Below are 26,488 nucleotides of genomic sequence, written 5' to 3'. Positions count from 1 at the left end.
TCAGAACAACACAGCCTCCAGGGGTAAAACATGAGAGAAAAGGATTTGAATGAATCATTAATGGAAATATTAAATGCATGCTGGGAGTCACAATGCCATAAAAAATAATTTCACTCACCATATTTGTTCGAATAAACGCAAGACTTTGTTCTTTTTATTAGAAACCTTCAGGAAGTTTTGATCCTTCTTCTGTGGAAATTTCTTCAAAACATAAATTCTTTTATTATCATTAAAAAAAAGCATAATGTTTCCGAGATGGACTGCTAACATTCGCTCGTTTTGCTTTTGTTTTTAGGATTGCTTTACTGGAATATTCCTTACCTGACTTGCAGACAGGAGAATAAACGCCCTTTCTAATCCTTAAGCTTAAGAGGAAATAAATGATGCACACGTATTAGAGAGGCAAAGCTCTACCAAACATTTCTCAGATTCTAAAACTTAAACAAATGAAGCTGTGAAATTGGGTGAGAAGGCGTTTATTCGAACTAATATAGTTTACTGGTGTTATTCAGTGCAAACCACAGGAATGACATCCCACTATCTGCAAGCCAGGCTAAGAGATATTTTGCAGGAGGAAAGTTCAGCAGAATCAGTTCCAGATGCAGTGAACCTTCATATCTTTTAAAGGGCATTTCAAGTCCGGAGTCAGCTTTAAAAGATACGCATCCTGCACCTTTTTTTGTTTTTTCTGGGGAAAGATCAGAAGAACCTTCATGCCAAGAATGAAATGAACGTTTGGATGCAAGCCGCAAGTGTCAAAAACTGATACAAGCAAGTTCTTTCAGTGCTCGCCTGGGGGGAAACCAAGGATTATTCACAGAACAAGAGCAGGTAGAATGATACAGATCATAGGTTTTTCTATCAAGACACATAAAGACGACATGCCACTGTGGGAATTTACACTTAAGGGACAGTTCAACGTAATGACACATTTATAAACGCAGTCCGTGGGTGCAGGTCAACTGTAATCCAAATAAATAAATCAAAAACACCTTCAATGAGCCACAGCTTGGATCAAAGTTACCTGCTGACAGACTACTTTGGTGTGAGTGAAACATTAATCAGGTAAAAACTGGTTTAGATCTGGTTAAACTGTCCCTGTGCCCAATCGTCATGTGTGACAATCTGGTGTTTTTGATACACGATGGTCAGAAATGTGACGTGACCTTACCTTTGACTTCTTGCTCAATCTTGGCTTCGATCTGCTCTCTCATGTGGGTCACTGTGAAAGGGAAAGAGAGATGACATTAAATGACTGTGCACACACTGGTCCTGTGCAGGGTAGAGCCAGTCCACCATCACTTTACCTTCACACATTCACTTCCATAAAGAAGGAACTGGATTTACACCTTTCTCTTGCTGTACTCAAACGTGTTTACCGTCTGTGTTTGGGCTCCGGTAAAGCTGATCCACGAAATCGAGGAAGCTAAAGCTTTCATCGCAAAATGCTATCTACTGAAACTACAATCAAAGCCATGTCAGATTTAATAAAAATGAGGTGAGTGGTTAGCACTGTCGCCTCACAGCGAGAAGGTTCCAGGTTCGCATCCCGGCTGGGGCCCTTCTGTGTGGAGTTTGCGTGTTCTCCCCGTGTCTGCATGGGTTTTCTCCGGGTTCTCCGGTTTCCTCCCACAGTCCAAAGACGTGCAGGTGTTCGGTTCATTGATGACTCTAAATCACCCGTAGGTGTGAATGGTTGTCTGTCTCTGTTCGTCTCTATGTGTCCTGTGATAGACTGGCGTCCTGTCCAGGGTGGACCCCGCCTCACGCCCGATGTCAGCTGGGATCGGCTCCAGCCCCCCCGAGACCCCGACAGGGACAAGAGGCTGAAGATGAATGAATGAATGATGAATAATTGACCAATGAAATAATTGTTTGACACTATATCTTCTACGCTTCTAAAATCTCCACACCTCTTTTGTTATTGCAATTTCTTCTATTCTGTTCTTACGTTTCTTGATTCTTGCAACCGTTGCTTTTATTTCCTCTTACTATGTTGATGTTATGCACCAATACAGAGTAAATTCCTTATGCGTGAAAGGTATTTCCAAGATCAAGAACACATTTTCTTGCTCATATAACGATACGGTTGCAGTTCAACTCTTTCTTTCGTTACCTGCTGTGTTAACGCATGGCTTTTAATTGCATTAAAGTGGTTTGTTTGCTGACATGTACGACTTAAAAGCAGATCGTTGACGGGCCGAAGTAACTAGAGCCAAATACATAACGCAAACACATTTGAGTCCCTGAGGTCTCACACTCACACAGGAGGTGACTCAGTTTGTCTTTTAAACAGTATTTTTGTGAGAAACGTTTCAAGAGATAAATCAAACAGTGCAAAAACACATCTGGAAGAAACAAGGTGAAGTGCAACAGAGACAAAATAAGTAAAACGTAGACGTTGCATTAACAGGAATCAGCAGAAAAGAATGGTTTGAGTTTCCTGGAGGATGGAGGAACAACAGAAGAGGTTACACATGTGAGTTTCATGCAGTTTCCAGAGTTTTCCTGTGCACAAGAGGAGAGGAGGGTGTGAAGGAAGGGTGGAGGGATGAGTTTTGTTCCCTTGGGGGAGTGATGAGGAAGGAGGAGAGGTGATAATCCCAGGCTTCAAACAAACGTTTTCTTCTTTTGGGAAGTGTGAGGTTAGTCAAATCTAAAGGAGGGATGTCCCAAAATAAATAAATATATATATATATATATATATATATATGGGAGTAATGTTGCCACAATTTACCCATGAAAGAGCAACTGCGAGAGATACCGTGGAGCTGGGAGTGACCTAGATAAGAGTACACTCACACTGTCCTTCTGCACCGGGGCTAAAACAGGTTTTACGGGTCAAGCCTAGTGCGTTTGACCAGTGTGAGTGCAACTGCTCCGGGCATAACTGCGGCCAGCTTGCCGTCCACGACCCGTTTGGGAGAGGTGGGCTTTAGTAAAGCACGTTTGCACGTGTACGAGCACAAGCGTGCGCACGTGTACGAGCACGAGGCCTACGGCGGTTCTGAGGTCATTTCCTGTGCGCCTGTTGGGACGTAGAAAAAAAAAGGAGGGACCATGCGCGGACATTTCAAACAATGGCGGTGAAAGGTTCACGTTGTGATGCGGAGGTGGAGTGTTTACTGCAGATTTGGTCGATGAAAAGATTCAAAAACAGTCGACAAGACGCACAAAAACTCCGAGGTCTACGGAAAGATCTGGTAACAAAGCCACGCATCGCCATGACGTCATCAATGTGTGTGACGTGTTACGGCGTGATGACGTATAGGCAGCAAGAAGCATTCTCCGAGGCCCAGGTAGTGTGAGTACAAACGGGCCTGGAGGGGGGGACAAGGACCCTAAAGCACGGGGCATGGTGCGGTAGGACAGTGTGAGTGCGCCCTAGACTGTTCAGCATTGAGGCGTTCATGGTTCAATAAAGGTTTTAAAAAGAATGTAAAACTAATTTAAAGTATGGTTCGGGACATCCCTCTAAGTGTTTTGTCTGGAGACGATGAGAAAGGAACTCAAGGAGGGTGAATTAATCTTGCAGGAAGAGAAACGGGTTTATTTGAGAGTGTGGTTTCAGAGGGGATCGAGTCGAGGGATCCGGATGTTACCTTCTTCCTCCGTGGTTACGGTGAGGGTGGCCGAGCACACGGCCTCTCCGGCGTTATTGCCGGCCCTGCAGGTGTACTGCCCCGCGTGCTCAGAGAAAGCATCGACTATGATGAGCATGGCGGTGTTGGTCACCTCGTCGAAGTGAAACACCACGTTCTTGGTGGGCTTGACGGGCCGCCCGTCGTGGAGCCAGCTTATCTCTGGCTTCGGCATGCTGGACACACATGCGTGAAAGCGCGCCACTTCTCCGTGTGGCACCGTGCAGCTTGTGATTGGCTGGATGAACACTGGCTTTTGACCAGTGGAAGGTTTCTTTATGCTGGTGAGGCTGGTGGAGACGTGCCACTGAGCCTCAGCAGGTCTGTCTGTTTGCGTTTGCCCTGAAAGGAAGCAGGTTCATTGACTTCACGTGCTTTATCGCATTCATATCCATCCCAGTCAGCACGGTTTGGGTGCTTTCCACTTTCAAACCTGTGTTTGGTGGAAATGATTCATCTCAGTATGAAAACCAAAGGGTTCGTTGGTGACAAACTTACCGTCCAGTGTGAGAGTGGCGGAGCAGGACACCCGTCCGGCGTTGTTAGTGGCCACGCAGGTGTACTCGCCCTCGTCCTCCGGGTAAACCCTGGAGATCTCCAGCTGACAGCTGTCGTCAAACTGAGACATCCTGAAGAAGTCCGACTGTTTGATCTCCTTCTCCCTGTGGAACCAGCTGATCTTCACATCTGGACGAGAGGACGAGAAGGTTTTGTTTGACTTTGTGAGGAAGACGTACTTCAACCATCGCAGTTAAAGGGAAAATATGGAATAAAATCATCCGATGTTCTTTTTTGACACTTGCACAAATCTAATAAGCCATCAAAAATATTTTGTCATGCAGGAACTATTAACAGAGAAATCCGGGAGAGATGCTAACAGCCGGACGTGGCTAACAGTGATTAGCTCGGGGCAGCACGGTGAAGGCATTCAAAGGTCTTTTTTAACCACTAATGCTGCTGAAAATAACAGCAAACCTCTACAGCAGCATGAGAAGAGTCCCTACACACACAACAAAGCAGCAATGGGCTCCTTCCTTTGGGATTGACTTTGATAATCCACTGTAATGGACTTTACTATGAGAGGAGCTGGTACAGGGGCCAGTAGGTAAGTCTTTAAAACACTCTTTAATAAACTCTGGCTTCACTAACTACGCTGATGATGCTTTTTTAGGGACTCTTCTCATGCTGCTGCAGAGGTTTGCTGTTATTTTCAGCAGCATTAGTGGTTAATAAAGACCTTTGAATGCCTTCACCGTGCTGTCCCGAGCTAACCACTGTTAGCCACGTCTGACTGTTAGCGACTCTACCAGATTTCTCTGATTCAGCTGACCGTTCTCTACCAGAGAAATGACACATTGCTAAAGCCTCTCTGAGTAAGGGTTAGGTTCTCTCACCATCTCCGCGGACTCTGCACTGGAAACGAGCCGGTTCTCCCTCGCGGGCGGAGGTGCTGGCGATGGGTGAGATGACGACAGGAGGAGCCACGGTGGCAGCCGAGTCTGGAGAAACCACCTCTGACACTACAACACACACACACACACACCTGCATCTACACATGTCCTGGTGTTCATGTAAAGTCTTTGTTCCACAGGTGTGACCGATATCACCGTCTTACCTTCCACGTTGAGCGCTGCGGTGCTGGTGGCGTTGCCGTAGTCGTTCTTGGCCTCGCAGTTGTAGACGGCAGCGTCCTCGGGGAACACTTCGATCAGCAGCAGCGAGTGCTCGTTGCCGTCGTGGAGGAACTTGCATTTGAAGCCCGCGGACAGAGCCTGGGAGTTTTTGTACCAGGAGACCTGAGGCGGGGGAACGCCGCTCACCAGCACAGAGAAGCGAGCGGGTTTACCGGCCTCTACCGACTGGGGCTCCATGTGGCGAAGGATCTGAGGAGGCTCCGGGACTGAACGAGACAGGAGATAAAAGGATTTTGTGAGCCGGGACACAAGAGAACTGTGACCTCATTCACCGTTGGACTTAAGACAACAGGTTTTAATTAGTCACGTTGAAGCTAAGAGGTTACGTCTCACTTCAACACGTCAAACATCATGTGACCATCAGGAGCGAGGCCCCGTTAAAGCGTTAAAGTGTTAAAGTGTTAAAGGGGACCACTTCATTATAAAACCACAATGAAACAACATATACAACAACAGCAGAGAAACTTTTTATATTTGAAATAAAGTCCAAAGACAAAGTTTCCCTTTGTCACAACTCCAGGGGTCGACGAGCAGAGAACGCCATTTTGACTGCATCAAGTTCCTCAATCATCAAAACCAACATTTTAAAAATGATTTTTACACTGTTGGTACAAAACGTTGGGCTTTTGAAAAGTGTGGCACCCATTTTTCACCATTCTGCAGTCGACCAAAGAAACTCTTCAACTTTACGACTGGTCGATGTGGGAAAAACTCTACATCACCCCATCGCCACACGGCCCTTTACTGGATCAGTTTGACACCCATGCTCTACACGATCTACGTCGGCCAGAGTGTTTCGTAACCAGCAGCTCGTGGACGAGGCACTGAGCGTCTATTCCGCACGTTTGGGAGTTTTTTATTCCTGGTTGCCAAGAGTTGAAAAATGTTCAACTTTGGGTAAAAAACGCTGCACGAGTCAGCGAGCGTCGCACCTTGAGCTGCAAAGATGAACCGATTAGTTGTCGACTTTTAAATGAATCGACAACTATTTTGATATCGATTAATGAGTCGATTTGAAAATATTTTGTTATGTTTTATGACTTAAATTCTTTGATTCCAGCTTCTGATTTCTCTTTTCTTTCAGTCGTGGACAAAACGAGACTTTTGATGACGTCGTCTTGGGCTTTGGAAAACACCGATTAACATTTTTCACCGTTTTCTTGCATTTTATCGACCAAACAACCGATCAACAGATGAATTTATGATTAAATAATCATCACATTGTACATGAACAAGTTCTGAACAACGGAGGAGAACTGAATCCTGCTAGATCAGGGGCGTCAAACTCAGGCCCGTGGGCCAAATCTGGCCCGTGGTGTAATTATATTTGTTCCCTAAGATCATATCCAGGTTCTGTGAGAGCTGGCCCGTGAGTATAAAGCACATCCACGTCTACTTTTCTGTTCACACACATGAGCATCCATGCTGCCAGTCTCTGCAGACACACTGAATCCACCCCTCCCCAAAAACGCCCCAAACAAAGATGGAGGACAGGATCTTTCAGCAGATGATCTGTGTGTGAAGGTAAAGAGCTGTTTGTCACCGTGGCTGTGACCAAAGAATCAAACATAAGAAACACCACGACAAGAACAAGGACCTGCACTGGAAAGGTTCAACGTTACACATCTGGAGAGAAGGAAACACATGCATTCTTAGTAAAGAAAGATGAAAACACCACAAAATAAGCGATGAAACGACTAAAAACTGACGCAAAACACCACAAAAAAGTGACAAAATTACTAAAAACAGATGAAAAACACCATAAAAAAATGACAAAACGACAAAAAACAGATGCAAAACACCACAAAAACTTGACAAAACGACTAAAAACAGACGCAAAACACCACAAAAACTTGACAAAACGACTAAAAACAGACGCAAAACACCACAAAATTAATGAAACGACTAAAAACCGACGCAATACACCACAAAAAGTGTAAAAAGGACTAAAAACTCTCGTCTGCAGAGCCACCGTGGCTGTAACCAAAGAATCAAACAGTCACACTTTTTAAATTTGGTCCTCTGTGAGTTAGAGTTTGACGCCGCTGTGCTAGATCATATATAAATATATATACATATGTTTATATATCTGTTCTTTCTCCGTGCTTCGGCCTCGCCTTCCTCCAGAGCAGGGACTCGACCTTGTGCCCACATTTTCCTTCTGTGGAAATTCACATTCTGACAAACACCGAAGTGTGTCAGCTGAAAAAACCGCTGTGCCTCAGAAGCACTTCCAACTGGCGGCTCGGTGGTTCGAGCAGGCGCCCCATATACATAAGCTACCCAGTCCTTGACGCGGCGGCCCAGGGTTTAACTCCGACCTGCGGCCCTTTGCTGCCTGTCACCCCCTCTCTCTCTCTCTGTGCCCCATTTCCTGTCAATCTCCAGCTGCCCTACCAAAATAAAGGCATGAAAAAGGCCAGACACAAGAATTCGGTCGAACAAGGGGAACTCGACAAACGACCAGACCGTGTCAGCGCTGTTATAAACCAAACATTTTATTCATAAATCAAGGAAATAATCTGCAGATTAATCAATAATGACATCTGTCTTAAAGTCTAATTTGCATTATAGTGCATAAATATAAACATATGTTTTAATTTCTTATGATTATTTCATTTTTTTCCCACAAAAATTCTCTTTTTTGTGTAAAAAATCAAATTTTTATGCTTTTTTCATACTGTCAACAGCAGAGTTTTACATTTCTACGTGTTATTATTAACAAATATGTTATTCCTGGTTGCACAATACAGAATATATATTGATACTGATTCATTTAGATTCAATTGGATCTGTTTCTTAAAGATGACGTCACATAAACGCCATTAACGCATGAATAAAACGATCGACCACAGTGAAAACTTAACGGTTAAATAAAGAAATAAGCAACAAAAGGGGAAATAAAGTCACGCTGTTAATGTGAGTTAAGTGAGAAGAGGCACAGAAACGAGCAGATGCTGGGATTCAAAGTTTAGTTTAGTTTATTTGACAGAGCAGAAATTAATCAACACACATGGTGAATTAAAAAAAGGAGGAAGAAGCCAAGAGGTTATTTTTCATGTGTCGTCCGTGACCGAGGCGTTACAACAGGCGCCGTGAAATACAAATGTTAAAATGTTAAGAACTGAAGAAACACCAGGAAAGGGCCTTGAAAGATCCCCGTGTTCACTCTTATTAATCTTTATTATTATTGTTATTGTTGTAATTATCAGTCTGCTGACTCACTGTTGACTCGGAGGTGCATGGTGCTCCTGTTCTTGCCGGCGATGAAGGTGTACTCCCCGGCGTCGCTCCTGTAGGTCTCGGAGATGGTGAGGCGGTGCAGCTTCCTGATGATGGCGTAGTTGAACCGCTCCTCCGCGGAGAACTGGATCTCCACGCCGTTCCTCAGCCAGCGACCCTCCGCGTCGTCCTCGTTCACCTCCAGCTCGAAGGTCGCTCTGTGTTTCTCCAGAACCTGCGAGAGACGGCAAACGCGGACACGGAGATATAAGAAAAACAAGGTAAATCAAATCAAATCAACCTTTATTTATACGGCGAGAACCCAACTCTCCAACCCCACAGTCGTGCACAGAGACACACACACACACACAGCCACGCTGACACACACACACACACACACACACAGCCACGCTGACACACACACACACACACACACACACTCACACCTACACAAACACTAGCTGTCACTACAGAGACGCGGCCGGGCGGCGAGAAGCACTTCAGGGCTGTCCCCGACTCAGGATTCAGATTTGTCCGTTCGCTGTTTTGGCGAATATTCAACTGTTCACTCACCGTGATTTCCCGTTGTGCGGGTTCGGAGATGCGGATGTCGCGGCCCTCCACGGTCAGCTGGGCCTTGGAGACGCTGGATCCGGCCACCACCGAATACTCCCCGGCGTCGGACAAACGCACCGTCTGGATCATCAGGCGGTGGACGTACTTCTCTGCTGCCACGGTGTACCTGAAGGCAACACAGTGACGGTCACTGCCCCGCTCACATCGAACCACTTTGAAAAGTGTTGAGAGCAGCACGCAGGGGGTCGGGTTACCTCTCCTCGGACATGTCCAGCTCCTGACCGTCCTTCATCCACATCACCTGAGTGTTGGGCTCGGAAATCTCACATTCGAAGAACGCCTTCTTCTTCTCCGTGATCTTGATGTCCTTGATTTTCTTGGTGAATTCGATCAAACGAGCTGAAGAAGCACAAGAACAGACGGACGTGGCGATTACGTTGGAGGTTGGAGTTCAGACACTTAACCGGAAACATAATATCTATTAATATCTCCGGTTCGTGCACAGCGTCCCGTTACCTTCGACGAACAGGTTGGCGGCGGTGGCGGCGGACCCGGCCACAAACTGGTACTCTCCGCCGTCCCCGAAGTGAACGTTTCGGATGGTGAGCGAGTGCGTCAGCTGCCGGCTGCGGACCTGGCATCTCTCCGACGACTTCACCTCCACGCCGTTCTTCAGCCATTTGTAGGTAATGCCCTCGTAGTTGACGGTGACCTCGAAGGTGATGGTGTCTCTCTCCTGAGCGTTCAGGTCCTTCAACATGGAGGTGATCAGGACGGCTGCGGAGGAGAGGACAGGAGGAGATGCTTTTAGTGTCAAATATTCACGTTTTATGTTGTGAGACGCCAAACAGGAAACACACAAACGCTAGACTTCAGATCAATTGCAAAGATTTGACCCTTTTAGACAAGTTTCTGTCCCCGTAGAGCGCCGTCAGAGTCATCAGTTTCACTCAGAGGCATTTTATTATGTGATTTGATTTAGGGCGCACTCACACTGTCCTTCCGCACCGGGCCAAAACAGGTTTTTAGGCTAAAGCCTAGTGCGTTTGACCAGTGTGAGTGCACCCGCTACGCGCATAACTGCAGCCAGCTGGCCGTCCACGGCCCGTCTGAGAGAGGTGGGCTTTTGTAAAGCACGTTTCCACATGTACGAGTACGAGCGTGCGCAAGTGTACGAGCACGAGGCCTACGGTGGTTCTGATGTCATTTCCTGTGCGCCTGTTGGGACGTAGAAAAAAGAAGGAGGGACCATGCGCGGACATTTAAAACAATGGCGGCGAAAGGTTCACGTTGGTGTGATGCGGAGGTGGAGTGTTTACTGCAGATTTGGTCGATGAAAAGATTCAAAAACAGTCGACAAGACGCACAAAAACTCTGAGGTCTACAGAAAGATCTGGAAACAAAGCCACGCATCGCCATGACGTCATCAATGCGTGTGACGTGTTACGGCGTGATGACGTATAGGCAGCAAGAAGCATTCGCTGTGGCCCAGGTAGTGTGAGTACAAACGGGCCTGGAGGGGGGGCAAGGACCCTAAAGCACGGGACGCGGTGCGGAAGGACAGTGTGAGTGCGCCCTTAAACATGATCTTACGGGTAACGGTGAGCGTTGCAGAGACGCGGTCGTTCCCGCAGACGAAGGTGTACTCGGCGGAGTCGTCCCTGCTGGTGTTCATGATCTTCAGCTGGTGGAGTTTTCCCTGAACCACGATCCTGAACTTCTCGCTCATCTCGATCTCCACGCCGTCCTTCAGCCAGGTGGAGGGCACGTTGAAGTGAGAAACTTCACACTCGAATGTGGCCACCTGGGTCTCTGGGATCTCCACGCTCTTCAGGGGTTTGGTGACTCGCAGGGCTGCAAGAGATGAAAAATAAGAAGAGTCAGCATTTTCTATTCTTCATACTAATGGACTCCATCCATCCATCCAAGTGTTTGTCAACTTATCCTCTTTTTGAGAACCATTTTGTTGTAATCTATTCATTATTTTGATCACCTTAAATTTGATCATTATCGTTATTGAGATGTCACGTACCCTCCACAGTGAGCACGGCGCTGCACTGCAGGTGTCCGACCACGGCGCTGTACTCTCCCGCGTTGCTGCTGTCGACGTTCTGCAGGACCAGTTTGTGAGCCTTGCGCTCCGACAGAATCTTACACTTGTCGCTCGACTTCAGCTCCGCGCCTTTAAACATCCACCTGACGGGGATGTTGTCGTGGGACAGGCTCATCTCAAAGGAGGCGGTGCCGTCCAACAGTGATGTCACGTCCTTGATCTTCTTTATGATTTTGATCGCTGCAGAAACAAGAAGCAGATCGTTTTAAGAGTAGTAAAAGTTTAGATCCTAGATGATTAAATACTGGATAATCATGGATTATTGAGCCATTATTCAGAATCAGAAATCAAACTTACTCTCGACGGTGAGCCGGGCGTTGGCAGAAAGTTTTCCCAGTTTGAAGGAATAAACGCACTCGTCTTGTGTGTTGCAGTTCTTGACCTTCAGTGTGTGGACCATGCCTTCGGAGGTGATCTCGTACTTGTCGCTGTTCTGCAGATCCACGCCGTTCTTGATCCACTGGGATCCTTTCACGTCCGGGTGGGTGAGCTCCAGGGTGAACACTGCCTCCTGGGTCTCAGTCACAGTCTGGTTCCTCAGAGTTTTCTTGATCTTCACCGCTGGAGATGAAAACGCAGGACTCAGTATTCACACAATCCTGGAATCTTGTAATAACGTGGACACTGAACAGACACTGAACATGTGTGGTGAGCAGCGGATACTTACCCTCCACCCTGAGGTTTGCGGTGGTCTTGGAGTTGGCCACCTGGTAGGTGTACTCTCCGACATCCTGTGGTCTGGTGATGACGATGATGAGGCGTCTGACGGCCCCGTTCACCTCGCTCACCACGTTTTCATTGAAGTCCACATGCTGACCCTCTTTCAGCCACTTGCCCTCAGCGTTGGCGTTGGCCACTTCACACTCCAGCACGGCTGTCTGAGACTCCGCCACTGTCACGTCCTGCAGGGGCCGTGTGATTGCTCCACCTGGTGGCAGCACAAAGAGTCAATAGGAATCCCAAAAACATTTATAGTCATCAAGAGCCATCATTGCATGTAATTAAAAGTATATTTTATATATTTGCAAGGGTTCAGTGCCTTGTTCAAGGGCACTTCCTTGAGCAAGACCTGACTGTGATGGACATAAAGGCAGAAATCAAACTTGAAACATTTTTGTCAGGACAGTACGGTATCTGTAACTGTCACCCTGTAATTTGTTTGGAAATCATTTGGACGTACCGGAGACAGTGAGTTTGGCGCTGGATGTCTGTTCACCAGCGTGGAACATGTACTGGCCCTCCTCGTCCTTCATGGTGTCAATGACCGTCAGAGAGTGAGCCTTGCCCTTGGACTCCATCTTGTATTTGGGTCCAGGTTTGAGCTGTTGGTTCCTGAATGTCCACATCGGGTCGATACCGGGGTGAGAAACCTCGACGTTAAAGGTGACGTTCTGGGACTCTGAGCACACTTTGTCCTCCATGTGCTTCACAATGTGTACCTCTGTAAAAACAACAACGTGGTCAGAAAACAGAACCGGAATCTGGACAGACAAACAGACTCATGGGAAAATGGGGCTGCCTTACTTTCGACAGTCAGGCTGCAGCTGGTGTCGACCTTGCCGACCACCAGTTTATAGCGTCCCTCATCAGATGCGTGGGTCCTGGTGAAGACCATACGCTGCTTGGCTCCCTTTGCAACCATCTGGATTCGGTCACTGGGCATCATCAGTTTATCGTTGTGGTACCATTTGACTGAGCTGATGTCCTGAGCAGAGATCTTGGCCTCTAGAACAGCCTTGGTGCCTTCGATGGAGGACACATCCTTCAGTGGCACCACAATGTCAATAGCTGTAAGGAAAGACAATAATGATGATCCAAGATGTACAGTTTTAGTGTGTTCTGGTGATGGTTAGAGTGTGGTATCACTTAGACTGATTTGAATTCTGACTCTTACTTTGTACACTGAGTTTGCCCGAGGTGGAGATGTCTTGGGCGGGAACCACGAAAGAGTAGGAAGCAGCATCTTCTCTGCTGACGTTCTCCACCAGCAGCTTGTGAACCTGTTTGTCGATCACGATGTGGACGCGGTCCGAGGCAGAGATGGCCTGGCCGTTCTTCATCCAGGTTCCCTCAACGTTCTCCTGGGAGAACCTGACCTCCAGTTGAGCAATGTCACCCTCGCACACTGTGATGTCGGTCAAGGGTTGCATCAGGGTCACCGGGCGCACTAAAAGGTAGAGAAACCCCATTATTATCTCATCATACTACAGCCACCAATGAAATTTTATCAACAAATTGGCAAAGGAGATTCCTGTTGAGAAAGCCTGAGAATACTACCAAACTGAGACTTACAAACTCATGGTAACATTGGACAAAGAAACTTCACTCCACATGCTTCCCTACTCTGTAAAACTGCTTACATTTCATCTTCAGTGAGGCGCTGGTCTTCAGATCTCCACATACAAAGGTATATTTCCCCTGGTCTCCTTTCCTGACATCCTTTATGGACAGGGTATGTCTTCCTCTGCGGGAGGACATGACGTATTTACTGCTGGGAGAGAGCTCCTTAGTTCCGAAGAACCAGCTTCCCTCAGCGTCCTCCCGAGACAGCTCGAGCTCAAACTCTCCAGCGTAGGTCTCTGGCACCTCAATGTTCTCCATGTGTTTGATGAGCTCCAGGGCAGCACCTGGGGACAGAACGATATCAAGCACAGTTATCTACCAATCCACCCCAGACCAAAGAAACCAACGGCTGGAAAGATTCTGGGTGTAAAGATTACCCTCTACGTGGAGCCTTGCAGTCGTCCTGATGCTCTCATCATCGATCACCACACAAGAGTATTCGGCATCGTCCCTCATGTCGATCACCAGCACCGACAGGAAGTGGACCTTTCTGTCAGAGTGCATTCTGTATTTGTCCCCGGAGAAGATCTCCACGTTGTTCTTGAGCCATTTGACTTTGACGAAAGGCTCGTTGGTTTCACACTCAAAGGTCATCATTGTGTCCTTCTCAAGTGCGTTGACATCCTCCAGGTTTTGGGTAAAGCTGATTGCTGTCTTGGCTGCAATAAGAAATATATAATGAGACTTTGACATGAATTAGGACATAGACAATGAGCATTTAGCTGGAGATGGGATTAACAGATTACAGGCACAACACACTGCTTGCAGAAGGTGCCAGGTTGTTTGTTTATGTAATCAGCATCAGATGTCACAGTGACATTGTGGCCAGATCAGGAAATGTCCCTACATGGACAATCAGAAGTTGGCAGGGATTCAAAAAGTTGGTATAATAACTGTTGATTTGAAATTCCCTCCCAAAATGAATGATATTTGATACAGAAATGATGAATGAAGTAAGCCGCAAGATTCCCGGGATGCCAATAAAGTCCATCAACTGTGTTAATCTTTATGAGTCTCATAGTGTTATTGATTTATTGACTTTAGAGATCGAACAGCAGCAACTTTTAGCTTCAACAAGATCTGGTGTAAAATGGCTTTACCTTGCACAAGCAGGAAGGCGTGGCTTGAGGCCTCCCCAGCGACATTCATGGCTTTAACCATGATGCTAGCAGAGTCCTCTGCTGTGACATCCCTGATCACCAGTTCACACACATGATCCTCAGGCCAGTACCAGTAAATTCGGTCAGACTTTTCCACTAGAATGCCGTTCTTGAACCACTGGCACTCGGGTTCTGGTCTGCCAACGACTCTGAGTCGGAAACGAACCTCATCCAGAGGAGCAACTGTCTTGCTCGTAATGCGCTCCAGGATCTTGGGCGCTTCCATGCTGGGCGAGAGCTGCACCCTCTCCGGTTTGATTGTGGGGATGGTGATTTGGCCCTGTTCTTCCAGCCTCTTCCTCTCAGCTTCTTCTTTCTCTTTCAAGCGATGAAGCAGATCCTCCTTAGTTTTCTTCAGTAGATCCTCATAGGAATCATCCCTCTTGCGAGACTTGAACTCCACAGCAGAGATGGACTCGTAAAAACCTTCCTCTGTGCGGCGCTTGAACTTGCCCTTTAGTTCGTCTGACTCTTCTGAGGTTTTCTGGTGGACAACTCTCTGTGCCTTACGCAGCTTAACAACTTCCCTTTCCTGTGAGCTGTCCCTTGGTTGGTCGACCTTAACAACATCAAATCCGATTCTGCCAGGGTCATGTGAAGCCTCTGCAGCCTTCTGTTCTGGAGCACGACGCAGTACGGACCTAAAGTCCTCTTTCTGTTGGATCTCCAGCTTCACAGTGTGCTCGGTTGTACCGAGAGGATTGTCTGCAACCAACCTGACCTCTCCTGCGTCATAGGACTTGATGTCGACAATCTCCAAGTAGTAAATACCATCATAACGAAGTCTGTATCTCTTGCTTTTGCGGATAAGTTGCCCGTTGAGGTACCAGTTAACCTTTGGTGCTGGATAACCGGTCACTCTGCAGCGGAATCGTGCAATGTCGCCTTCCAGCACTCTGACTGGATCAGGGAGAAGGACAATCTCAGGTTTCATTTTCTCAGTTTCTTCATCAGCAGTCACTCCGTAGGGTCCTCCCACATGAGCCATGCGCTCAATCTCCTCAATTCGGTGTACTCCCTTCCTGCCTTCAGGAAGCTGTGTTTCCTCAACGAGACCCTTCTCATCCTTGACGATCAGGGTGGCCGAGGTCTGGTCGACTCCAAACCTGTTTGTGGCTCTGCAGGTGATGACGCCGCTGTCTCTAGCGTAAGCAACTTCATAGTCAAGACTGCAGTAGCCAAATTCATTGACCATGCGCAACCTGTTAGCAGCTTCCAGGGGTTTGCCGTCGTGCAGCCACTCCACTACCATGTTGGGGTCACCGATAGGGGTCAGTCTGCACTCGAAATGAGCTGGACCAAAGCGCTTCATTCTGATAGAGGTCAGCTTCTTCTTGAACTGTGGTTTCTGTTGCTTCTCTTTGTCATAAAGGTCGCCGTCTTCCCACTGCTCTTGACCATATCGCAGGTGAAGGGGCTCCACCTCTGGAGGGGCGATCTCCTTGGCTTTGTAGGTTCCTTTGGTAATAATGAGCTTCCTCTCAGCTTGAGGAGCAGCGAAGTCCACCTCAACATTGACTCTGCAGCGAGTGGTGTCTCTGCCAGCCTTGTTGATGGCTGTAGCAGTGTACCAGGCGCTGTCTGTGCCTGCAGACGATGGGATCTGGAATTTGGCCTCTCCCTTAGTTCCGTCAATCCTGAAATACACAACAACGATTCAGATATATTGATCAGCATCAACTACTCTAAAGTTCAACATAGCTGTGTCAAAGAATAAGAAAACCATTCAAAGAAGAAATAAGATACATACTTGATATGTGGGTGCTTGTGTGGGGTGATAATGTCACTGTTTTTCAGCCAGACAATGTCAGGCAGGGGGTTTCCAATGGCTTTGACAGCCAGTGCAACCAGAGTGCCCTGCTTCACAGTGATGTTCTTCAGCTTCTCAACAAACTGAGGGCGCGTCAGGCTTTCTCGAGCTGTGCGTGGTGAAATACAAGGCAGAACAAGACGTCATTTAATAATGTAATTACATTTGTTTAAGCTGAGTTATCTGGGGAGTTCAATCCAAAGTCTAGAGACTCGAAAGACTAGGTGCTGGTCATGGCAATGACATACTGAAGAATTTAAGGCTGAACATGACACAGACTTACCGTCAACAGTAAGAGTTACAGAGATAGAAGTCCGTCCAGCTCTGTTCTGAGCGACGACTGTCCACTCTCCAGAGTCTTGTGGCAAGGCTGGGACGATGATCAGAGACTGGGTACCGTCCTCTTTAATCACTATCTTATGGGTGTAGTCATTGACCACTTGTTGTCCTGGGAAAAGTAGGATAAAACGGTTTAAAGGCAGAAGCAAAAAAAAGGGTGTTTCTAGAATTGGTTGAACCTTGTTTCTCTTACCATTGTGGAACCAGTATGTCTCAGGCATGGGTCTGCCAACGACCTTTAAGTCGAATCTGGCGGTTTGCCCCTCGGAGCATTTTATTGAGGAAGGTTTCAGGACAAACACAGGCTTGTAGAGTCTTTCCAGCTGAGCCTCGTCTGTGTCGTCAAGTCGGCGGGCTGGAGAGCGTCCGGGAGAACGGCTGGGTGAACGTCCGGGTGAGCGGCTCAGAGAGCGAGGAGATGTGGATCTGAGGAAAGAAAGTGTTATGAAAACCCTTAAACACCAGAACACTTGGTCTGAGGAGTCTGCATTTGTTTCAGTCATTTGAGTACATTAAACCTCACCTGATCCTCTGCATCGCTGGCTGCGGTGTGTATCTCTGAGGGGTTACCACTCCGGACGGCTCAACGTAAAGCTTCCCAGAGCTGACAGCGTTTCCCTTCATGTTGGAGGTGAAGGCGGTGTAGACGCCCTCGTCCTCTGGGAGCACCACAGGCACACGAAGGCTGGCGCGTCCATCCTGAAGGACCTCCATCTGGTAACGGCCACCAGGCCTGATGCGCTGGCCGTCTTTGAACCAAGCAATCTGACAGAAGACAGATTATAATTTTATTCACCAACATAACGTCTCAGTATCAAAGGATTTCTTTAGCTTCCTTGAGTATTAGTATCTTCTCTTTACTCTCTATAAAAACTGAGTCTTTTAAGAGGGGTTGGCGAAATAACCAACATCTCATCTCATCTCAACTCATCTTCAGCCTCTTATCCGGGGTCGGGTCTCGGGGGCAGCAGCTTTAGCAGGGGACCCCAAACTTCCCTTTCCCGGGCCACATTAACCAGCTCTAACTGGCTGAACGGTCCTGGGTCTTCCCAGAGGCCTCCTCCCAGCGGGACTTAGACAAAATTTTGAATGTTTACAACTCTCACGGTGCTCCCTCACTACCCCCGAGCTCCCTGCCCCCAAGCTTGTGCTCGTCAGTGCGTGTGCACTAGATTTCACCCGTCTCTTTAGCATTGATCAATGGGATGGTGTATGGGGAGGTAGGCTTACTTACTCTTAGATAGCAAATGCTAACGTCATTTAGCATATACCTAGCTTGGGGTCCATAACTGTTCATACTTCTTAGATGTCAATACACGTCACTGTTTCTGAGCTGATATATAAGTTGTGAATCTACGATCTGATTATTGTATAGATTATAAGCAGCTTGGTTCTAGTGATAGTGACACTCGTTTACATGCACACTAGTAGCCCGCAAATGGTCTTTCCTCGTTTAATCAGACTATTGAGGTTGACTGCATTTACATGAGAGTGGGTTGAATGGGAAAATGACGGAGTAACTCGACCCCGGTACAGTAGGTGGTGCACCGCCGACATTTTTTTCCCAGTTCCCCTTTGTCAAAATCACAAGGTGGGGGAAAATGGCCGACTTTTTGACAGAATTACGACAGAAATGGGTCTTCTTGGTAGTGATGAGACTTGCCATGGCAAAGTCCTCCCTGGGTTTCAAGGTAAAGCTTGTTTTCGGGGCCATTGCTCCCAGGTTTATTCTAATTCTGGCTCAGAAGTCACTGCCGCGGAGTGAGGAGGGGCAGTTATTACCAATGGGGAATGCGCAGCCGTTCACATGCATGAATACTCCGATTACTAAAGGAGTTATTTAGGTCTGAGAACTCAGATTTTACCTGGGGTTCAGTGTTTACATTGCGTTTGAGAAGCCAGAGTATTGCCTTAATACGAATACAATCGGGTTTTAAACTGAAACATACTCGAGGGGGGATCTGTGGCGTGTGCACGGACTGTGATTGACAGATCAGATCTCACACAGCACTTCGCTGAATGGACCAGAAGAACCAGAACCACAATGGATTTTTTGAAAAACAAATAACAGGCTCTAAGTGGAAGTAGAGAGTTTGTTGCTTTTCATAAAATCGGCTGCATAGTGTCAATTTCATTGAATATGATCAAAGAAATGCCGACTGCAGCCTTCAGCAATATCCATTCGTTAAATTTTAGACTAGATTTGTAGATGTAAGTGATATGTTCTGAGCTCAGTACCTTTGGCAGTGGATTCCCACTCATCTTGCAGTGGAAAGTGACGCCCATGCCATCCATGATCCTGTAGTTTTTGACCGGCGTGTCAAAGACCGGCTCCACTGCCTCCTCTTCGGCCACAGTCACCATCATCTCTCCGTCCTCTGTCACCAGCTCTCTGTAGGTGATCATCATGATACGGATCTCAATCTCCTGGATGATCCTCTCTTCAAAGGCCGAAATTAGAAATTCCTGCAAAACATGATAAAGCAATGTTTAACATTAACATCTGTATGACTGTGAAATCACGAACTATGGATGTTAAACGAAGAAAGTACCGTTTCTGAGACAAAGCTCATGGGGGTCGTCACCCTCCTCTGTTCCAGCTCGTATTGACTCACGACCACAGCGGGCTCCTGAACCACCGTTGTCTTCACTTCAGTTTTATACGTCACGTCATGTTGCTTCATATAGGCTTCATATTCCTCTGTGAACATAGACGCAGGAATATTGTGAGCCACTGGTCCAACAAGTGCTGTCACATAAGACAAAAAAGGAAACAAAAGGATGCTGGTACCTTCCTCCAGCAGCCCGGCGGAGGCGGAAACTTCTCCGTGTTGATTCTTCACGAAGACGGAGTATTCTCCCGCATCATCAGCAAAGGTCATGGAGATCTCCATTTTGCATTCTCCGGTCTCCTTCTTGTAGGCGACTTTGTATCTGCAAAAAAAACCCAAAGCAATAGTTATTTTAGATGAATCCTTATCTGTAAATATATCTGTCACAAGTACAATGCAGGGTAAAAGTTTAGAGTAGCATCAAATGGAAGTACCGTATTTTCCGCACTATAAGGCGCACCTAAAACGGTTTGGACGATAATAAAGGGGAAGGTGTGAACAGGAACAGTCCTTCACAAACGCATGCATTTTCTCTAAATCCCCACCGTTTACAACACTTCCACATGAACAGTCTCACGCTTCTGAGCAGCAGAAGTGTCGTAAATAACAATAATTTAGCGGAAAATCGTGTTTCTGAGGTATTGAGCATACGACCTATTATAGGAGACTTGGATTATACCGCTATATTAAGTTTATGAGAGCTTTTAAACTGATGTTTGGATAGTTTTCTGTTGTTAAACGTGGCATTGAGACCTTTCTCCAGTTTTTGTATCTTTCTTTGCGGAGGCACGAGACAAAAGGTTTTCTTCATAAATTCAAGGAAACACTCGGTGAGTAACTGATAAACATTTTAAAGGTGATGATTCCTTTAAATATAATGTATTTTTAGGCTTATTTAAGTATTTTTATTCTTAGTACCGTATTTTCCGCACTATAAGTTGCACCTAAAAACCTTCAAATGTCTCAAAAGCCGACAGTGCTCCTTATAACCCGGTGCTCCTTATATATGGACCAATATTGAGCCACAACAGGTCTCCAACTACGGTGAGCAGCCGCCGACTCTAGTTTCCCCCGTAGAAGAAGTAACGCGCGGTGCATGTTGAGATATACGACTGCGTGAAGCGTGCCGTTTCATTTCCATGTGTGTGTTTGTGTAAAGAGACCAAAATGGCTCCTGTTAAGAGACACGCTTACGACGCAGAGTTTACACTCAAGGCCATTAGTCACGCAGGAGAACACGGGAACAGAGCAGCAGCCAGAGTTGAACATGAACCAATCAATGGTGCCGAAGTGGAGGAAGCAACAAGACGACCTCCCCTGACTGTTTTGTTGACGTTCCCTTTAGCGCAGCTCCATCTAATGGATGCAGAACGTAACCCCAGCCTCGACTGTAGCGTCTGTTCTATGCGCCTTATAATGTGGTGCGCCTTATATAGGAAAAGAGTTTCAAAATAAGACATTCATTGAAGGTGCGCCTTATAGTGCGGAAAATACGGTACTCAAGTAAAGTAACTCTAATTTACATGTGCACTGTATTTATTATTGTTCTTTTACTTAGTTGTTAAATAAGCGACCTTTGTAAATATTGCTTTGTTTTGTTTTTTATTATATTTTTGCATATTTTTCTTTTCTTTCTTACACTTTTGTATAATGTTTTATATTCTGTGGACAGCAAATTAAGAATGTCGTTGTATAGGGAAACTTTGAATCTTGAGTAATTGTTTTTAAATACACTTGAGACAATTTGGTTCATGGGCGAACAATGTAAGAACTGGACCCGGGCAATGAAACGGTTTTCACGATGATAAAGGGAAAGGTGTGAACAGGAAGTGGTTGGGAGCGTGGTTCACCTGTATCCAGTCATGAGGGGCACGCCGCTCTTCTTCCAGATGACGTGAGGTTTGGGGTTTCCTCCGACCTGGCATTCGAAGACGACGCCTCCTCCCTCCACCAGCTTCTGTACGGTCGGTTTCTTGATGAAGAAGGGAGCGGCAGCCTCTCCTGCGCTCACCTCCGCCACCGCCACCGCAGCCACCACCTGTTCCTTTGTCTCCATGGCAACACTGAAGGAAACCAATCAAACACTCAACATTTAATATTACAGTTAGGGATGTTGATATTGAGTTAAAAAATGTAATATCAGGAATTATCGGTATCAGGTTTTTACAACCGATGTTAGTTCTGTAGGCTTCAGCATTTACGAGTGTACGTGAATGCAACATGGGACGTTTACAGGCGCGTGCTTGATGACGTTTAACAACAACAACATGCTTCACTCGTAGGTTGCTAACCGTAGCTAACAAGCTTGCTGGCCCGGTGCATGAGATGTCCGAGGTTTGGAAGTATTTCCAAGTGTCACCTACTAACAGTGAATTTGCAATTTGCAATGACTGCAAGGCGTTTTGGTTATGAGAGGAGGAAGCAAGGCGTCTTCCTTTAATACATAAAATTTGATCACCCACCCCAAGAAGAATGGCCACTTACTCACTATGTAAGACTATGACTATGTTTGTTTACTACTCTGGACTAAAGCTATGCATCTTCCTTGTTGTGATATGGTCTGTAGTGTTGTTTGAGGCAAAATAGTCTCTCTAAAAACACAAACAAATAAATGAATGGCACTTTTTTGGCACTTTTTTCACCTTTTTAATTGCACAGACAGTGTTTTCATTTGAAAAGCCACTATCAAAATGTTGAGTGCAGCAGTCGTGTTAGCTCCTCGTGACCTTTTTATAGATTTAGGAGCTGCTTTGACGCTAAAATGCTTTGTGAATTACACTTGTCTTAAAAATTAAGGAGTCCTAAAAATGTAGTTACTCCTAAATGAGCAAGTTAGGACCTGAGCCTAAGGTGGTGTCGTGCATACAGCCCCAGGAAAACGACATATAAAGACTTTTACAACTCACGTTTTCTGTTCAGTGATTCCGATCTGAGTGACGGTTGTCGTTTCCTCTCTGCTCTCGATCTCTTCTGACACTAAAAACAAAGAGTTAACAAAGGACAAAACCTGAAAATCAGAATTTATCAAAGCACATCTGCAGTTTTAAAACAGATTTCCTACTTTAAAGACGCCCGTTAGCTTCAATTCATCTGTAAAATGAACTTAAAGATGAACCTCCAGACTTGTCTTAGCTCCGCCAAAGAGGTTAGGTCGGTTTGTTGTTGATAACATTCATAAGTTCATGACTGAGACTCTTTGTGTCTTCCTTTACCTTTGACGAGCAGGTAGCAGGAGGTGCTGACGGTGCCGGCCTCACTGGTGGCGGTGCAGGTGAAGCGCCCGCTGTCTTCGGCGAACGCCTCGCGGATCACCAGCCGGGCGGACCCGCTCACGTAGCTGATCTGGAAGTCGATGGAGCTCTCGATTTTGTAGTCCTCTCTGAACCACAGGACGCTGGGGGCGGGGTGTCCGCTGATCTGACACTCCAGGGTCACAGACTCGCCCTCCGTCACCGTCACGTTCTTCAGACCCTGAACAGAGAAACAGCCGCAACTTCATACACAAGGCTGTTTTTTAAATGTAACCCTTCACTGGAAAATAATTACTGAAATATGTTTGTGGTTCCTTCAAGTGTAACTCTGGCGTAAAATCACCCCAGGGTCTTTTTCGGTAAATACACTCATCAAATAATCCATCGAGACAATTTTCTTCATGTGACAACTTTTAAAGGAGAAATCCTGAACAGTCGCTAACAGTCGCTAACAGCCGGACGTGGCTAACAGTGATTAGCTCGGGGCAGTATGGTGAAGGCATTCAAAGGTCTTTTTTAACCACTAATGCTGCTGAAAATAACAGCAAACCTCTGCAGCAGCATGAGAAGAGTCCCTACACACACAACAAAGCACCAATGGGCTCCTTCCTTTGGGATTGACTTTGGTAATCCACTGAAATGGACTTTACTATGAGAGGAGCTGGTACAGGGGCCAGTAGGTAAGTCTTTAAAACACTCTTTAATAAACTCTGGCTTCACTAACTACGCTGATGCTGCTTTGTTGTGTGTGTAGGGACTCTTCTCATGCTGCTGCAGAGGTTTGCTGTTATTTTCAGCAGCATTAGTGGTTAAAAAAGACCTTTGAATGCCTTCACCGTGCTGCCCCGAGCTAATCACTGTTAGCCACGTCTGGCTGTTAGCGACTCTAGATTTCTACGTTAACATTTCATACACGAAAAAACTGTCTCGACGGCTTATTTGATGAGTTTCATTTCACTTCCAGCTGTTCCTGTTTTAGTTGATTTACTTGCTCCAAATTTGAATTACTCTATTTATTCTTTGACTTTTATTATTCTTCTAATTTGGCTTTTTATTATTTTTATCCCCCATGACGTTGCTAAATTGTGTCTCTTGGTGCCCAGGAACCTTTAGGTTTTACTCAGCTGTATAGTGAATAAGGTCCCACCCTTAATGTATTCATGCTAGCTCTGCAAAAGACATAACATTACGGACACCTCTGCACGCGTCATCATGAACTACTCCTCATTTATTTACCCTACTGTGAAGGAAAGAAACAGGAAGTACTCACAGCAATAAGAGTGGGAGGAACAACAGGCTCTGGAGCTCTGGTGGGAACTGCAGCGGCCTCCTGAGTAAACAACAACAACAACAACACGAGTCAAAGACAGAAGAACAACAGTGTGTGTTTGTGAGGTGGAGCTCTGTGAGGATGGAGGGTTGGAAGCCGGTTAGCACAGATAAAACCCTGCAGAGAGGGCAGAGGGATGAAGGTCAACGGGTGAAGACAGGAGGAAGAAGAAGAAGAGGAGGAGAAGGAGGGTTCTTCATGAGGCGGGTGATGAAGGGCAGCGTGTGATTGGCTGCTGCGTTATGGTGAGGAGCGGGGAGCGCAGGTGAGAGTCCACACGGTGCGGTTAAAGTAGGGGGAAGTGAAGGGAGTCGGACCAACCTGAGGCTCCCAGTCCTCAAACTCCTCCTCACTCACTGCACAAGCTGCGCTCTGATATCTGATGTCTCTGAACGGCGGGGGGAGGGGCTCCGGCGTCCCACGCACCTCCACCGCCGCCGCTCTGCGAGACGGACTGGGAGACTTGACGGGCTTGATGATCTTTCTGGCAGCGGAGGAGGAGGAGGAGGAGGAGGACAGCTCTTTGTGCAGAGTGGCGATGGCAGAGCCGGCGATGGACACCTGACCGAGCCAACGAGAAGAGCGTTAACGACCCTCGACAACAAAACAACGTCCAGCTGAGGATTAGTGAGTGGGATGAACGGAGGACAGTGACTCTTCTTTAGTGTCTTTAGTGCGTCCTAACAGGGCTGCAGACACAATTTAGATATTCAATATTTCAATATTTAAGTTTCCTCTGGTGACGTACAAGTGTTGAGAACCTCAACTTACCATTATTTATACTATCGATTCATTTGCCCGTTATTTACTCCGTTAATATGTTGTTGTTTTTTATCCAACAGTCCAAAAATCCAAAGCTATTCAGTTTATTATCATGTCTGACAAAGACAAGCATCAAATTTTCATATTTAAGAAGCACGACGGCATAAAATGTTCCCTGAAAAATGACTAAAACGATTATTCGTTGGTCAAAAAGAGTCGTTTTTCTTTGATGAATCGACTAAACTTGCTCTAAACTCAACACCACTAAATTAAACTGTGCATTTCCCATATAATTACATTATAAAAGGTTCAATCTAGGAACATTACGGATCCTTCAATAAAACATTAAAACTCCATATTGTCAGGTGTTTAATTCTGGTGGAGAAATACTGAATTGGTTATTGTGTTTTCATTATTTTGTTGACTTAAAAGTGATTAAAGATAAATGTCTCTTAACAGGAGCCATTTTGGGCTCTTTACACAAACACACACATGGAAATGAAACGGCACGCTTCACGCAGTCGTATATCTCAACATGCACCGCGCGTTACTTCTTCTACAGGGGAAAATAGAGTCGGCGGCTGCTCACCGTAGTTGGAGACCTGTTGTGGCTCAATATTGGTCCATATATAAGGAGCACCGGGTTATAAGGAGCACTGTCGGCTTTTGAGACATTTGGAGGTTTTTAGCTGCAACTTATAGTGCGGAAAATACGGTACTAAGAATAAAAATACTTAAATACGCCTAAAAATACATTATATTTAAAGGAATCATCACCTTGAAAATGTTTATCAGTTACTCACCGAGCGTTTCCTTAAATTCATGAAGAAAACCTCGTTTTTGTCTCGTCACAATGAAAGATACAAAAACCGGAGAAAAGTCTCGAGATGCCGCATTTAACAACAGAAAACTATCCAAACATCAGTTTAAAAGCTCTCATAAACTTAATATAGCAGTATAATCCAAGTCTCCTTTATCAAGCCGTACGCTCAATACCTCAGAAACACGAGTTTTCACTTAATGATTGTTATTTACGACACTTCTGCTCCTCAGATGCGTGAGACCGCTCATGTGGAAGTGTTGTAAACGGTGGGGATTTAGAGGAAATGCGTGTGTTTGTGAAGTACTGAGCGTACGATCGGATAAACTAGACTTGGATTACGCTGGACCCTTATTTCTTCAGTGCTGCAAGACTCCAGTTTTTGATTCTACCTTCACCGTAGAGCATGGGTGTCAAACTGATCCAGTAAAGAGTTGCTGTGGCTGCAGGTTTTCATTCCAACCAATCAAAAACACACCTGGTCCAACAAACCAACTGTGTAAAGACGGTGAAGGTGAGTAAGTCGAGTCAGGTGTGTTCTTGCTTGGTTGGAGTGAAAACCTGCAGCCACACGGCCCTTTACTGGATCACTTTGACACCCCTGCTGTAGAGGTACAAGACTAAAACAAAGTTGTCTTCATGAGTTCAAGGCACCACTCTGAGTATTTGTGACATAAATGATCACTTTGAGGGTGAAATATTCCTTTAAATTGTCTATACGAAACCCTAAATTCCCTCTTCAGGAAACAGAGGAAAGCAGGTTAAAGTGAAACCTAAATCCTCGGTATTAAAAACTAGAAATGTGTAGTAGAAGA

At 46.1% G+C, this 26,488-nt stretch overlaps 1 protein-coding gene across 1 annotated transcript in view; it reads right to left on the bottom strand.

Moving 5' to 3' along the window:
* Window positions 1-26,488, bottom strand: part of ttn.2 (titin, tandem duplicate 2) — a 225,914-nt gene that overhangs the window by 182,055 nt on the left and 17,371 nt on the right. Inside the window, exons 9-38 of the mRNA XM_083921112.1 lie at window positions 24,032-24,091; window positions 22,723-22,981; window positions 22,417-22,486; window positions 21,361-21,573; window positions 19,690-19,832; window positions 19,451-19,599; window positions 19,137-19,364; window positions 17,422-17,663; window positions 17,092-17,324; window positions 16,843-17,007; window positions 16,500-16,668; window positions 14,690-16,386; window positions 13,967-14,248; window positions 13,607-13,873; window positions 13,141-13,413; window positions 12,771-13,034; window positions 12,427-12,687; window positions 11,914-12,174; window positions 11,544-11,807; window positions 11,166-11,426; window positions 10,727-10,987; window positions 9,650-9,910; window positions 9,388-9,532; window positions 9,131-9,299; window positions 8,561-8,792; window positions 5,257-5,541; window positions 5,036-5,161; window positions 4,140-4,328; window positions 3,603-3,983; window positions 1,172-1,222 (exon numbers count right to left, since the gene is read on the bottom strand). Coding sequence (XP_083777238.1) covers window positions 1,172-1,222; window positions 3,603-3,983; window positions 4,140-4,328; window positions 5,036-5,161; window positions 5,257-5,541; window positions 8,561-8,792; window positions 9,131-9,299; window positions 9,388-9,532; window positions 9,650-9,910; window positions 10,727-10,987; window positions 11,166-11,426; window positions 11,544-11,807; window positions 11,914-12,174; window positions 12,427-12,687; window positions 12,771-13,034; window positions 13,141-13,413; window positions 13,607-13,873; window positions 13,967-14,248; window positions 14,690-16,386; window positions 16,500-16,668; window positions 16,843-17,007; window positions 17,092-17,324; window positions 17,422-17,663; window positions 19,137-19,364; window positions 19,451-19,599; window positions 19,690-19,832; window positions 21,361-21,573; window positions 22,417-22,486; window positions 22,723-22,981; window positions 24,032-24,091 — 7,861 coding nt within the window. The remainder of the gene's footprint in view (window positions 1-1,171; window positions 1,223-3,602; window positions 3,984-4,139; window positions 4,329-5,035; window positions 5,162-5,256; window positions 5,542-8,560; window positions 8,793-9,130; window positions 9,300-9,387; window positions 9,533-9,649; window positions 9,911-10,726; window positions 10,988-11,165; window positions 11,427-11,543; window positions 11,808-11,913; window positions 12,175-12,426; window positions 12,688-12,770; window positions 13,035-13,140; window positions 13,414-13,606; window positions 13,874-13,966; window positions 14,249-14,689; window positions 16,387-16,499; window positions 16,669-16,842; window positions 17,008-17,091; window positions 17,325-17,421; window positions 17,664-19,136; window positions 19,365-19,450; window positions 19,600-19,689; window positions 19,833-21,360; window positions 21,574-22,416; window positions 22,487-22,722; window positions 22,982-24,031; window positions 24,092-26,488) is intronic.

This window comes from Echiichthys vipera (genome assembly GCF_963691815.1).
Source record: "Echiichthys vipera genome assembly, chromosome: 10".
NCBI lineage: Eukaryota > Metazoa > Chordata > Actinopteri > Perciformes > Trachinidae > Echiichthys > Echiichthys vipera.
The sequence above is the reverse complement of the archived record's forward strand: the minus strand, read 5'-3'. Positions and strand labels throughout refer to the sequence as shown.